This window comes from Mauremys reevesii, linkage group 8 (genome assembly GCF_016161935.1).
Source record: "Mauremys reevesii isolate NIE-2019 linkage group 8, ASM1616193v1, whole genome shotgun sequence".
In the NCBI taxonomy this organism is placed as follows: domain Eukaryota; kingdom Metazoa; phylum Chordata; order Testudines; family Geoemydidae; genus Mauremys; species Mauremys reevesii.
Genome location: NC_052630.1, coordinates 29,687,382 through 29,703,228, shown reverse-complemented (window position 1 = coordinate 29,703,228; position 15,847 = coordinate 29,687,382). Strand labels below are relative to the sequence as shown.

The following is a 15,847-nucleotide window of genomic DNA, read 5'->3' as shown; positions in this document are numbered from 1 at the left end:
AATACACAGTTAATATTGAACAAGACTGCATAGAAGTGATAGGAATAAAGACTATATTCAAAGCATGTACGTTACCAGAAGTAAAATACAGATGGATAAATGAAGTGCATTAACCCTTGAAGTCCCTGAGGTCAAGTATATTCATCCTTAAGATTTGTAACAGTCAGGAGCTGCTAAGTTTCGGCTTCTTCCTACTCCTTCACCTTCCTCCTCATCCACCCAATACCATCTCTCCCAACTCCTCTTTCCTGAGAGCTGCTACCCTTACTCCTCCCAGCAGGCAGAAAGCTCATTTCACACTTCCTCTACTCATTTTAGAGTAAAGCCAGTCTGCACTGTTAGATTCTATGCCCCCAATCCTGCTCCTCATGCTGACTGCCAGTCTAAGGAAGGGAAGGAATTGGCTGTGGGAAGCAATATTTCAGATGTGATAAAGTTATGGAAATCAACAACTTTCCACTACACTCAATGACTGGACCCACAGAAACAGGCTAGTCCTTAATACATTTGGAATTTATGTGGGGAGGGGAAAGAGGGTGGCAACAGTGGGTATCCATGCAGTGTAGGATGCTCCCAAAGCATGTAGTGATGATATGATTTCCTCTTCCAGAGCTAGCCAATGCTAATCCAACTGAGGACTGTCAATCGTAGTAGTGTTAGGCAAGAACTGAAGAACATTACAATGCAGAGTGGAGTAGAAAGGAAACTGATAAGGAAAAAGAACTAACATGGCTAAAGGAGAAGGAAATAAATAAATCCATCTTGGCAGAAGCAATGCTTGTCAGAAAAGGCATTTCAAATATTGGTAAGTAGCACAACAATTGGGGAAAACAATCAATCACATTTTAAAACATGGGAACTGAGACAGTCACTATTCTTACCTTTCATATTTACATTTAGAATTTCATTTTTTTCTTTTTACTCATCTTTGCTGGGAAATGAACAATTCAGACATCAGCTGTCCAAAATACCAAAATTAGTCAAAATCAAAACTAATATTTATAATAGTGAAATATCAGAAAGTCTTTTTGAAGGCTAGCTAGCCATTTTAGTTGCTCAAATGTTTGCTGGGAATACAGAGCAAGAAATTTCATCTCAGCTGTTCAACTGGGTGCATATATGCACCACATGATTATCTTAATTATGCAGAAGTTCTACCGTAAATCTTTTCCTAGTCTTTTATCTTTTGGAAGAGGATTGTTTTAAGCTTATTTCTGCATCCAGGTAATACTATGGAGTGTAAGGTTTGAAGTTCCTATCCCAACCATAATAGTTGAGTACTTTCTGTGCAGTCAGTCCCACTTTTTCCCAACCCAAAATTGGCCCCTTCACCTTAAGATAATGTAAATGCTGGCTTCCAGGCTATCTTCAGAGTGTGGACAACTTGCCCTGGAGTTTTTCCTGCAAGATGGGACAACTATGTTCTAACTCAGGAGGGCGCACAATATTTGATGTTTAGATGTGATAATTTTAATTGACAAGCAAGTTGGGAAACTAAAAAAAAAAAAAAAGTACTCTAGGTTTGAGAAAAGGTCTTGTGAACTGTATGACTGAGTTGAGGATTGGGACAGGGATGACAGATCAACAGAGCAAGAAGGCAATACATAGTAAAAGCAGCAGGATCAGAGGAAAAACAAAGTGAAAACATGCTTAGTTCTTGGCATGACCTGCAATGCGTAGGCAGCCAACAACATTATTGCCAACCTCTATTAAGGCACAGAAGTAAATGTTTAGAGTACAAATAGATTCCAACATTAGGGCAAAAGGACAACGAATGAGTACTGGGGGTAAAACAAGGACAAAAATAGGATAATCATTTTGCATACTTTCAAAATCTGTACTGAACAACTGACAGCAGAACAAAATAGCTACTGCTAATGAAGTAGCTTTAGTCTAATGTTTGATTTGTGGGATGACTGATATTTCTTAAGTTGCCAATAAGATATCCTTAACAATAAATTAAGTCTTCATGTGATACTAAACTGAACACAGACAAAATCCTCAGACATATTCTGTTTGTTATTTTTGCATGAATACTACTTGTATGTTTTTTAACTATAGCCTGTGGAATCAAATTCCCAACCTGTTTTCTCAATCAGTGTCTTGTCAGACCCCAAGGAAACCCTGGAGTATTACAATAACGGTCATACCTTCATTCTTTGCAATTGTTCTCTAGTGAATGCATGCTGTTTTTGTAGTGATTGATATTTTACTTTCACACTGATCAGCTGACGTTCCATTTCTGCCCTACGGTCCTCCACCTATAGAACATTGTTAACAATTATTACTATGGAAATCATAATGATGGTCAATTGGATTTTAAGATGTTAAGGTAAGAACATGAGTGAACACTAGTGACACTTCTGGAAGTGTGACTTCTCCAATAAAACACTTCATGTACCTCTAAGGCAGTGGTCTCCAACCTTTTCTGGGTCATGGGCGCCAGACGACGAGCCACCAAGGACGAGGGCCGGCGAACAAGCATCTGCCGAAATGCTGAGAAGCAGCAACGTCAAGAGGAGTCGCTTTTTGGCAGCAGCTTTTTGGCAGCATTTCAGTGGATGCTTGTCCGCCGGCCACTATGCAGGTGCATAGATGCCCCGGCGGGCACCTGGCATCCGCGGGCACCGCGTTGGGGACCACTGTTCTAAGGCATCTAAAATGAATAGATTTTACCTTACTACCAGGCGCAAGGTCAATTTTAGCCCCTCGTGCTATGGTTATACAAGTAAAGTAACTCCTAAGATCCCTTAGTAGTACTGTACATACTCCATTTCTCTACTGACATTAGTGCAAGTTGTTCTGAAGTTTCTATATACCTAAAAAAAGGTCTCATGCCAGTTACATTAATTTACAGGGAGAAGTTGGAACAAGACTACAACATGGTACTCCCATAAATGCCAGGTAAGAAGATCTAATCCCCTTCAGCTGATTGGATTATCCGGTACTTGTATTCTCAACTACTAAACCCAACACAGGCAGGCTCCTATATGAGGTCAGACACAGTCCCATCAGTTAACTGCCCAAATACATTAGATATGAGCATCCACCTGAATATTCCTTTCCAATTTATAGTTTTCCTTTAGCTTAGTATAGTAGCCAAAAGTACATCACCAACCCTCAAGTTTTTCCAAAGTGGTCCATTCAGTTTTATTAATGTTGCTACCTCACTTAACTCCCACACCACTCTAGAGATTAGAAACAAATGTCTGCTACTCAGTCCCCACAAACAGCTCAACATCTATGGTAGTCTTTGTAGAGAGAGTCATAGTTGATGACTCAGGAACACAAATACATCAGCATTTAGTGTGTAACTGAGGGTACACATTTATAGTGATTGAAGTATTTATAGCTCCTCCCAATGATAACATTCTGCAATAATTGTAACATAACATACCTCTGAGAACAAAGAATTGCCTTTACTGGTAGGGTCCAAAGCTTGAACCAGTGCATGATCCAGCTGACCTTGAAGTGCCTGGTTAGCTTCACGAGCTTTCTAGATTAAAGCCAGAAAAACAACAGTCAGTAAAGTGTCTGTTTCTATTACAGGTCAGAACTATATAAAAATGTTTTCAAGACATGAGCTAAATGCCTCACTGTTGTTGCTGGAGCTTTACCATTCAGCTCAAGCCATTAGAAGAGTTCTTCCAAAAGTGTAAAAATACTCCAGCAACTGATTATTAACAGTAAAACAACTAATCTGATAGAATTGTCATTAAGGCAAGTATGTCTGTTTTTCTCTAAAAGGAGAATTAATCGATCAGTTTGTTAAAAACTGTACTCCAGTTTTTCAGGCTACCAGGGTGGATACAATGAGAGAAGATGCCAGCAGAAAGGTATCAGGTGATTAATTTTGCATTCTACATTGGTTTCTCTCCTCATTCAAACACTACTGGGAGGTAGTAAGCACAGAGTAAGAAACAAGCAACAGAATTGAAAGTATAGTAGAAAAAAGGTAGAAATGGGTATTGCCCCCTATAAAGCTGGAGCTTTGTAATTTAAAAAATTAGGAACCAGTGGTACCTTCCCACTAGAGCAGTGGTTCTCAAACTTTTGTGCTGGTGACCCCTTTCACATAACAAGCCTCTGAGTGCGACCCCCCCTTATAAATTAAAAACACTTTTAAATATATTTAACACCATTATAAATGCAGGAGGCAAAGTGGGATTTGGGGTGGAGGCTGACACCTCGCGACCCCCCATGTAATATCCTCACGACCCCCTGAGGGGTCCCACCCCCAGTTTGAGAACCCCTGCACCAGAGGATGCCTCTACACTGGAATGAAAACCTACTCACTAAGTCTTCCACATACACTTTCCTCACATCACTAGGGACCTTTTCCTTCTCTGTAAATCAGGGGTCGGCAACCTTTCAGAAGTGGTGTGCTGAGTCCTCATTTATTCACTCTAATTTATGGTTTCGGGTGCCGGTAATACATTTTAATGTTTTTAGAAGGTCTCTCTCTATAAGTCTATATATTATATAACTAAACTAGTGTTGTATTGTAAAATAAACAAGGTTTTCAAAATGTTTAAGAAGCTTCATTTAAAATGAAATTAAAATGTTGATCTTACGCTGCCAGCCCGCTCAGCCCACTGCTAGTCTGGGGTTCTGTTCACCTAGGCCGGCAGCGGGCTGAGCGAGGCCTGTGGCCGGGACCCCAGCTGGCAAGGGTCTGTCAACCAGAACCCAAGACCAGCAGCAGGCTGTGCAGGGCCGGGACCCAGAGGGCTAGGGACAGAGGGCTGGAGTCAGGGCTGGGTATGTGGGGGGAGGGAGGGGGGGGCGTGTAGGTGTCAGGGCAGAGGGGGGCCTGGGTATGGGTGGGGGTGCTGGTGTCAGGGCTAGGGTTGGAGGGGGAGTGAAGGAGTCAAGCAGAGGGCTGGGTGTGTATGAGGGAGGTACAGGGCTCAGGGCAGAGGGTGTGGTGTATGTGTGGGGGTCAGGGCTCAGGGAAGAGGGCTGGGTGACTGACCCCCTAAGAACTCTCAACCCCGCTGCTCCTTGTCCCCTGACTACGCCACCCCCTATCTAAGCCTCCCTGTCCTCGGACTGGACCCTATCTCCTACCTGTCCCCTGACTGCCCTGACCCTTATCCACACCCCAGTCCCCAGCCAGACCCACAGGACTCCCATGGCTATCCAACCACTCCCTGCCCCCTGACAGGACTCCCAGAACTCCCAACTCATACAACCCCTCCAGCTCCTTGTCCCCTAACCTCCAGAGACCCCCCACCCTAACTAACCCCACCAAGACCCTCCTTGCTCCCGCTCTCCTGATTGCCCTGACCCCTATCCACCCCCTGCCCCCTCACAAACCCCAGGACTCCCAGGCCCCATCCAACCCCTGCTGCTCCCTGACTGCCCCCACCAGAGACCCCGCCACACACACCCCGGGATCCCACCCCCATCCAACCCACTCTGTTCCTTGTCCCCTGACTGCCCCCACCCCTTATCCAACCCCTGCAGCCCTGGGCCCTTTACCTTGAGGCTCCACGCAGAGCCAGACACGCTGCCTCTGCCGGAGAGCACAGCCCCGGCCCTCAGAGCGCTGCGCATGGCGGTGGCAGAGCTCCAGTTGAGCAGGGAGCGTGTCTGCCTCCCCGTGGAGCCAAATGCTGCCCCGCGGGAGCACGCAGCCCTGACCCCACAGAGCGCTGCACGTGGCAGCAGGGCTCCAGGGGAGGGGCCGGCAGCTTGCTGCACTCGGCCAGCGCTCCGGCCCCGAAGTGCGGATCCCACGGCTTGCCGTGCCGGGAGAGTGGGGCCATTTGCCCACCCAGTGCACACGGCTATGCTTCTGCTCCCTGCTCCCGCGGGGGGAGCAGAGGGCAGAGGAGAGCGGGCGAGGCTGGGCAGGATTTTTAATGGCATGCTGGAGTCCGGACAGGCTCCAGCGTGCCATTAAAAATTGGCTCGTGTGCCGTCTTTGGCACCCATGCCATAGGTTGATGACCCCTGCTGTAAATAGTTGCCCAATTGCCAAGCATGCAAACTGAAGGATTTTAAACACCTTGCCTGCAGCAACTGGAATCCCTGAAGACCTAGCATTTTGGGTGGAATGATGAGCAGGGTACAATCTGTGTGTGTACTCCATATGTTTGAATTATATCTTCAGACTTCTAGGAATGCTCATTCATTGCCACCTTCCAAAGGGGCCACAATAACATAAGTGATGGGAAAATTATTTCCCAGCAACTGTAGGAAGAACTAGCTTTCTAGAGTATAGCCATCTCTTCCTCACTGCAACAGCAATGTGATCCTCATATAGAGGAATTAATTTCAAAGCCTCCCTCTTTCTGAAATAATGGGAAATACAAATTCAGCCACAGGCTTGTTTAGCATCCTTCCACTTAATCTCAACACCAGGAGGAGTCCACTGTGCCCACCAAATCAACATTGCCTATTTTCTATGATAGCTGGTCATAGAATTCCAGCCAACCATCCTGAAGAAATGCTAGTGTATCTGAGGCAGGAATCATCATGGCAACATCAAGAGATCAGGGCTCCATTGTGCTGGAGATTATACGACCAAGCAGATCTCTGACCTGAGAAACACGGTTTCCTCTCAGACAGGATCATAACTTTCAGTGCTCTCCATCAGGCTTCCAGGTGAGAGACAGGGCAGTGAGTCTATCGGGACATGCAGAAAAGTCTGATAATCATGTGAAGCCCCTCCTCAGGCTGCAGTGTTGTGGGAACTATTCCTGTCTGGTTTTGAGCCCAAGAATCTTTGCTCTTCCAGGGAATGGGGCTTAGTCAGAAGGGCAGGAAGGGGTGTCTCTCCACCCCTCTGTTGCTCCATAGGTTAGCTCCATATTAAAGTGCAAGGAGCACTTCAGACAGTCTCTGACCAGATCTGAAACACACAGCCATTCCACTCCCCACTAAGCCATACCTTCATGGGATTACAGAGGGAAAGAGAGAAATAACTTCTCATGTTCAAAATGACACTTAAAACTACAGGCACAGTACCTCTAATGCATTGCAGTAAGAAACTATTTCCTTTTCTCTCTCTTCTTTTTCTCCTTGAAGGCGTTCCAACTGGTTGCGTAGGTTGCTGTTTGCAAGTTCTAGTTGCTCTTTACTGTATTGCAATTCATTCATCTTCTCTTCAACACTGGCCTGCCCCCAAAACAAGTAGCAGCAAAATGATTTTACTTGTATTTTCTACTTTTTATCAGTAGTTAGGTACTCTGGCATCAGTCCAACTTTTTTCCTAGTGTAGCCTACTAAAAAAGGAAGGATCTCACCCTCCAGTGCCAATCATACTAAGGTAAAAAGTTTTTCCCCAGCCATCATTACTAGCTTTTGGAAGAACCATATTAGCATTCCAGTTTATTCACAAGATGCAAAGTACTGTACATGACCTTCTAAAATTGTGTTAGTACAGGAAGAGACTAGAGGTAGACATTTGTCTTCAAACAGAATGTTCATACCATGAACTTACACTGATAAAGTATTAGTCACATACCTTCACACTTTCAAGTTCCGTTAGTTCAATCTGGAGATTTAGCACTTCCGAAGACATGGTTTCATGTACACGTTCAGACATCATGTGCAATTCTTCCGATTTAGCATTAATGACTGCCTTTTGATGTTCCACTTTGTGCTTTAGTTGTTTCTCACTTAGTCGGGTTTCATCTAGGTCTGCTTTCAGCTTCTCCAACTTAAAAACACAGTAGTTACACAAAAATTGATATTGTAAGCATTGCCAGAGCCCTGGGCACAATTAACAGAATGAACCGAAGGCTGTGAATTAGGGTAGGCCTTACTAAAATAGTAATACTGGGTATCAGCTATTCCTGACTTAAGAGAATGGTACAGAGATACACAGCGTTCTCGGGTAACTACATAAACACATTCCTAAGAAATGGTACAGGAACGCACTGACCTCTCAAACTACCAGATACAAGAATAAAGGTGGTAACTAACAACATCTGGAGTGTAATACTTGTTTGTGTCAATGTATCAAAAGAGAAGTCATAGGAAGGACATCTTGTACCGGCCTAGGGGACAGTATTACATTGATTAAGCTGCTATGCTGCCTTGGGCATACATCTCTTAGGGCAGGTCTACACCAAGGGCGGGGGTCGAACTAGGGTACGCAAGTTCAGCTACGTGAATAGCGTAGCTGAACTCGAAGTACCCTAGTTCAAACTACTTACCCGTCCAGACGCCGCGGGATCGAAGTCCGCAGCTCCAAGGTCGACTCCGCCACCGCCGTTTGCAGTGGTGGAGTACTGGAGTCGACCGGAGCGTGCGGGGAGTTCGAACTATCGCGTCTAGATTAGACGCGATAGTTCGAACTCCGAGAAGTCGAACTCACCGCGTCGACCCGGCAGGTAAGTGTAGACTAGCCCTTAGTGTACCTGGAACCATTAAGGCGGGGCACTATGACTGCACTTTGTCAACAATAAACCTGGCCCTCACCACCGAACCCAAGCATGTGGTCTTTATGAGTAACATTGAGGTCTGCTGAATCAACTCGCAGCACCCTCTGCTAGGGCATAATATACTGGTTTTGTAACAAGCTACCATGAAGCCAACCACATTGTTTTGTGACAACATTCTACCTTATGTTCTACCTAAATTCCATATTGCCAACGAATAGCTGGCTTGAGTAAACTGCAGAACAAACATGCTTATCTTGTATAGAATCAGCAATATTCATTTAAACATTGCTGATATTTCCCACCCCCCCTGAAATTCTACCATAAGCAGCCTTTGTCTCCAATACTGTTTTATTAAGTACTAACTATTACTGTACTGGAAAGTTTGATTAAAAATAAGTAAGCGGTCAGAAGGATTGACGGCTAACTAAATTCTGGAATTTTCAATATACAAGGGGAAAAAAACAAGCTGCATGCCTGAACCATTCATTTGATTTGTTGGGAGTGATATTGCAGTTATTACTTCAAGAAATAAGTTACCGTATATACTCGTTCATTAATAAGCCGCACCCCCCCCCCCCCCAAGATGGTTAGGTAAAAATGGCAAAACTTGTATGATCCTTCCATAAACCTACCCTATATTGCAGAGGTTGGCAAACTTTGGATCCCGGCCCATCAGGGTAAGCCGCTGGTGGGTCGGGACATTTTGTTTACTTGGAGCGTCTGCAGGCACGGAGCCCCTCAGCTCCCAGTGTCCGCGGTTTGCTGTTCCCAGCAATAGGAGTTGGGGGAACTACCATTTGCAAGGGAATGGACATCCACATGTCCTTGATCCACTAGGCGACCAGATTGATTTCGAGCTTCATAAGATTCCCGCCTTTTGTCAACTTCACCATGCCTGAGCACATCCATTCAGACCACATTTTGCGTAGCCTGTCTTTAAAGGGTTTGTTCAGGCAGACATCAAGCAGTTGTAGAACTGAAGTTAAGCCTCCAGGCATTATAGCAAAAGCAGTTTTCTTATTTTTGGCCACATTTTTCATCTCATCTGTCTTGTGTGCCCTGAACATGTCCCAAACGAGCCTAGCAGGCTTCTTGAAAAAGTGCTTCCAGTCTCTTATTCCACACTTTTTCCAGGACACCAGCAGGAAATTTCATGTTTTTAGGCAAGGTTTTTCTTTTAAAAACAACAGGAGGGAGCTTTGATCCATTTGCCAAACATGATAAAACCACTCTAAAATGGAGTTTTTCCATGGCCAGTGGTTTTAATTAAAACTGTTTTTTCACCAATACCGGTTACCATTCTGTTGCTCGAGAGATCGAATGTCATTGGTGTTTTGTCCATATTTCCTATTTGTGACAGTTCAAATGCATATTCCTTTCGATATTTTATAATAAACCTTTGGAAAGATTCGATCTATTCTTCCAGCTCTTCTAGACAGCTTTTGCACTATCTTTGTTTGCTGATGAAGACAGAGACCATGACGGTTCATGAAGCGAGTACACCAACCCGCTGATGCAACTAACACTGACGGCTTTATTGGACTTGTATTTTTCGTCTTTCGACATTTGCAGAGCACTCAAATTCCAGTTCTAGTGACAATGTACCCATTTTGTCGACATTCAACAACCCAATTATTGAGATCTTTCTCTAGCTCAGGAAATGAAGCATACTTCCGGGCATGCCTTTTAGTGTTGTTTTATTTTTTCGCCATTCTCTTACTTCCTTCTCACTGATACAGAATTCACGAGCAGCAGTGCAATTATTGTTTGCTTCTGCATATTCAACAACTAAGTTTGAACGCTGCATGATAAGACTACCTTTTTCTTTTGATTTCACCGTTCATTTTAAATACTAGTATGAAAATAGATTATTATTGTAGTTATAGATTTTGTAGGACTTTATATAGGAATGTCACCTGCTTTATCACTGTCAAATTATTATTGTTCTTTAGTTCAGACATGCCAATCTACAGGGTTGCTTTGTAGGGATAACAGGCTATTTCAATTTTATTAGAGATTCCATCGATTCTGCACGTTATATTTTCATATTGGCTCAAAGACTTATGAGGTCCATTTCAAGCCAATCTAGTCCACTAAACAAACCCTTTGCAACTTTAAAAGGCTGTAGTATTGACATCAATAAATGGGTTGGCAAACTTTGGCTCCTGGCCTGTCAGGGTAAGTGGCTGGCGGGACATTTTGTTTACCTGGAATGTCTGCAGGCATGGAGACCCTCAGCTCCCTGTGGCCGCGGTCCACTGTTCCCAGCCAATGGGAGCTGTGGGAAGTGGCGCACCGCTTCCTGCAGCTTCCATTGACTGAGAACAGCAAACCGCAGCTACAGGAAGCTGAGGGGCTCCATGCCTGCAGACATTCCAGGTAAACAAAACTACAATGTATTAGATATTCAATTCAATGATTCCATAGAGTTTAAAATCATTAAATTTTGGTGTAGACCCATTTATAAGCCAAACCCCACTCTTTGATGAGTCACTTTTTTACCAAAAATATTTGGCTTATGAACAAGTATATACGGTAAGTATTCTTCCAAATCTTGCAAATATTCCTTTATATGCATGTCAGCAACCTTTTAGCAGTTCATTACATCCCAAACCTTGTCTTTAAGTTGACTGATTTCTTGTCCATGGATTCTTTCAAGTTGTTCTCGCTGTTTGTCCAGTTGCATATTTTGTTGCTGCTTAAGAGCATCACATTCAAAGCTCAAGCTTTCCAACATTCTATTCTTGAGCTCAACTTCTCTCTGAAGTGAATACTTGTCTTGTTCAAATGTCTGAAAAATAAATGTGATATTGATAAGTCTTTGTATCTTTTTAAGTGACTCCTCAAGCATCGGTTTATTTTAATGCATTTAGACTCGAGATTCAAGACTAACTAATTACTAGGACTTTTAGCTCCAGCTGACCTATCTTTTTCAAAAGTCACCAATTGCTTCATGAAGATTTTCAAATCTGTCTTACATCCACACGGAATTTTTGTAATTTATTTGGTAGTTCCCAGTTGCTCTAATTCTCCAGGCAGACTGCAGGGTCCTCCACCCCTGTAGTTCCATGTACTTAAGTTTGTGTTAGTATTTGGGCATGTCAGTCATAAACCATCTGGTGACATCACCATCCAACTAATGTGAGGAGCATGACCACAACGTGAAGCACTTTAACGTGTTAGCATTTAACAGTCATTTTTAAAATGTTAGCTTACGTGTCATGTTTTGGCTATGAAGGAGGAAAAGAATTATTCAAATGTTTACTCAGTGTTGAACAGCTTGATCTGAATATCAGGCAGACATATGACAAAATAGATACAAGTCCCATTTATCATTCCAGCTTCCGGTTCGAAGAACCATCTCAGTGGTTTATTACAAGACTTCCAAAATACTGTTCTAGCTAACTATAAAGGAGAGCTTGGGTTTCCTACATTTTATGCTTTCATTCAGCTGGAAATTTGGAAAAAGATATTGCAAGGAGAGGACTATATAAAAGCCTAAACCAATGGACTCTAATGAGACAGAATGGCAAACACACCACAGAATAGATGACTATAACTTGGCACAATTTGATTGAAATCTAGAGATATCAGAAAAGGTCCATTTCAACTAACTAAAACCCACAAAATTATCCATCAGTAACAGCTAGCACAAGCACAACCTCCCTCCCCCACCCACACCTTCCAGCTACAGGGATCATGTGTCACCTGCCCTGTGGCAGCAGAGAACTCTCTGCAGCCCTGCTCTGCCCTGCCACAGACCTCAGCCAGGGCCACAAGAAAGAAGAATAGTGCTTGGCATGTGGGGAGGCCACCCTACTGCTAAGTAGTACCTGCCTGTGGACAGCAGGGTGACCTCCCCTGTGGCCAGGGGATCATCCTCTTCCTCACAGTCCAGTGTCTTCTCTACACCTGCAGAAATTAGGTATCAACAGCCCTGAAGCAGTGCCAGGAGCCCTTTGCAGTCCTGCTGTCACAGCCCAACTCTCCCACCAGCTGGGAGAGCTGGGGTCCTCTGCTCCTCTCCACCAGGACTGCAGCCTTCCCCACAACTTGTGCCTGCAGGGATCCAGTGCCATTAGCTCAGCAGCCGCAGAGGGAGCTCTCCGCAGCCTGGCTGCAACAGCCGTGCTCGTTCACGCACCAGCCAGAAGCGCAGGACTGACCCCAGGCACAAAGTGTTCAGCAGCAAGGTGGCCTCCCCACACATCCAGGGGCTTGTCCTCCTCCTCACAACCCTGGCGATAGGTCTCTGCTCTGGCAGGCCAGGTCCACAGTGTCCCCCAAAAACACCTTGTGCCCAAGTGTCTTGGGTTTGTCTGCCACGCTGGGAGCCCCATCCCACTTTCAGAGCTGCCCTAACCATCTCCTGCTTAATTTCCCGCAACTGTAAACATTAAAGTAGTTTAAAATTATAAACAAGCGTTAAAAATGATATTGAATTTACAAAAAATAAAAATATTCTGCCAAATCCAACATGAAAGTTCACCTCAGTTTTGGTGCTCAATTCACTCCGCAGCTGATCTAACTGATTCTGCATCTCATTTTGTTGCTCCAGTATATGCAAACCATATTGTGCTGCCTTTCTCCGCTCATCTTCTGCTTCCTTCAGTTGGCGACGAAGATTAGAAACTGCCTCTGTCTCCATTTTATTTTCTCCCTCCAGCTTCTTTTGGAAGTCTGCACATACAAAATGAGCAAACAAATTTAGAGTCAACATAGAAACAAAGCTCAATATAAAAACCTAGTTTCTATCTAAAATTCCTTTTCAACATGCAAGTATGATGTATTGTCTTGGTGTCGTGCCTTTTGAAGAATAAAATTAAGAACTGACACTGCTCATTTAAGAAAGTAAAAACCAAGATAAACATTTCCACTTTGTAACACTGGGACAGCCAGCCTCAAGTAAAATAAAATGCAGTGACAATACTCTGCAAGTGCTACTTAAAAGCTGGCAAACTATTTAATCAGTTGAAGGTGATTAAAAAAAAAAAAAGCTAAATCTTTAGGTGCAGAAGTTGTGCAGCCAACATGAACTGGGAACTAGCAAGCAGGCTTTGAAGCTTATTGCTGTCCAGGAGCAGCCAATTATTTAAAAAATTCTGGTAAGAGATCAGACAATTTTTAAGCAGACAAGTCTGCTAATGCTGCTTCTTCCACCTGGGATATGAATACAAACTATTTTCTAACACCAACAAAGGAAGATTCAACAATTACATTGCTGATGACACTCGTTAAAAAACTGTGTTTATTAAATTTGTAACTGAACTCCTTAAGGGAGAACTGTACGTCTCTTCTCTGTGGTTTTACTCATATTGCACCATATATTTCATGTTATGGTAGTCTTGGATGACAACCCACCACACATTTGATTTAAGAACACTTTCACTGCAGATTTGACAAAACATGAAGAAGGTACCAATGTGAGATTTCTAAAGAAAGCTATAGGACTCAATTCAAGGTTTAAGAACCTGAAGTGCCTTTCAAAATCTGAGAGGCATGAGGTGTGGAACATGCTGTCAGAAGTCTTAAAAGATCAACACTCCGATTTGGAAACTATAGAACCCAATCCAACAAAAAAGAAAATCAGCTCTCTTTTGGTAGTATCTGACTCAGATGATGAAAATGAATGTGCGTCGGCGGCACTGCTTTGGATCGTTATTGAGCAGAACCCATCAGCAAGGAAGCACATCCTCTGAAATGGTGATTGAAGCATGAAGGGACATACAAATGTTTCGCATACCTGGCACGTAAATACCTTGCAACACCGGCTACAACCGTGCCACGCGAATGCCTGTTCTCATTTTCAGGAGATGTTGTAAATAAGAAGCAGGCATTATCTCCCATAAATGTAAACAATCTTAGCGAAGTAGGACTGAGTGGACTTGTAGGCGCTAAAGTTTTCCATTGTTTTGTGTTTGAGTACAGTTATGTAAAAAAAATTCTATATTTGTAAATTGTACTTTCACAATAAAGAGATTGTATTACAGTACTTGTATGAGGTGAATTGAAAAATATTATTTCTTTTTACAGTGCAAAAATATAAAGTGAGCACTGTACACTTTGTATTCTGTGTTTAACTGAAATCAATATATTTGAAAACAAACATCCAATAAATGATATTCTATTTTTAATCTCACAATTAATCATAATTCTTTTTAATTGTTTGACAGCCCTAGTTATAACCATATTTCATCTTGTACAGGCATGGAGGTGTTGAACTTTCATCTGCATAATAAATTCAAATAGAAAACTTTTGCTGTAGTTAAGTCAAACTAAAAAAAATTACTCTATACATATTCATTTCCCCATCATGATCAGTTTTCTAGCGCCAACTTTTGCCATGCTTTTATTACATTTAATTTTTCTGACAGGTTAGTGACAAACATGTGCCTAGTGGCAAGTTTACATTTTGAATATTATAGTTTTTAGTTAAGCATTGAAGTGCAAACCTTTTCTAATATTCTGTTAAACAAATTACAGTATGAATGTCAAAGTCCAACTAAAGAAACTCAATCTTCGAGTTTATTTCATTTTTTTTCCACAAGTAGATTGGTTTGAGTGAATACCTCATAACTCAGAGCAAATATTATCTGTGAAGGCCAGAGAAGAGTATCTGGGTTAATACTTATGCCTATTATTCAGTGACTTTATTTTGTAGAAGAGAAAGGCATACAAACTAAGAGCCAAGTAATGCTGTTAATGAGACACTGTAAATCATGCCAAACTTCACATTTAGTCTATCTACAGTGTTTCCTACTGTGCATACCATCCAGTTAGTGTAGAGACCAAAATCATAACAGACAGGGCAAGAAATAGTATTGAGAACGGCACTGCTGCCAGATTAACTGCTAGTTTCAGGGCATTTTATGTTAGAAGTGTTTCTCCTCTGAAAGCTAACTAAAATGGCACAAATAAGGTTGCATAATTATCTCTCAATTATGATTTCTATAAATGAATATTAACTTAGTCCCATAAACTCAGCCTGGGATCAAACTGTTCTAACTTTAGATGATACTGGAATATTAAATCCCACAATCACATTTTAAGGCCAGAAGGGACCATTATGATAACCTCACCTGACCTAATACAGGCCATAGAACACCAACCAAAAATTTCTGCATTTAGCAGATTAGATGCTATAGGCAGAAGTTTTCTAGAAAGAGGCAGACCAAAAGTCCATTTAGCCCAGTATCCTGTCTTCCGACAGTGGCCAATGCCTGGTTCCCAAAAGGAATAAGCAGAACAGGTAATCAAGTGATCCATCCCGTCACCCATTCCCAGCTTCTGGCAAACAGAGGCTAGGGACACAGTCCCTGCTAATCATGTCTAATAGCCACTGATGCCCTATCCTCCATGAATTAATTAGTTCTTTTTTGAACCCTGTATAGCCTTGGAACTCTTCCCACACACCAGAAAGAGAGTCTGAATTAGAGACACACAGAGACTGA

General features: G+C 42.8%; 1 protein-coding gene across 2 annotated transcripts in view; it reads right to left on the bottom strand.

Annotated features, from left to right (window-relative positions):
* Positions 1-15,847, bottom strand: part of SPDL1 (spindle apparatus coiled-coil protein 1) — a 54,673-nt gene that overhangs the window by 21,023 nt on the left and 17,803 nt on the right. For both annotated transcript variants that reach the window (XM_039486008.1, XM_039486007.1), the window contains exons 2-7: positions 12,886-13,076; positions 11,011-11,187; positions 7,475-7,669; positions 6,976-7,125; positions 3,398-3,496; positions 2,151-2,261 (exon numbers count right to left, since the gene is read on the bottom strand). In XM_039486008.1, coding sequence (XP_039341942.1) covers positions 2,151-2,261; positions 3,398-3,496; positions 6,976-7,125; positions 7,475-7,669; positions 11,011-11,187; positions 12,886-13,044 — 891 coding nt within the window. In that variant the 5' untranslated portion in view covers positions 13,045-13,076. The remainder of the gene's footprint in view (positions 1-2,150; positions 2,262-3,397; positions 3,497-6,975; positions 7,126-7,474; positions 7,670-11,010; positions 11,188-12,885; positions 13,077-15,847) is intronic.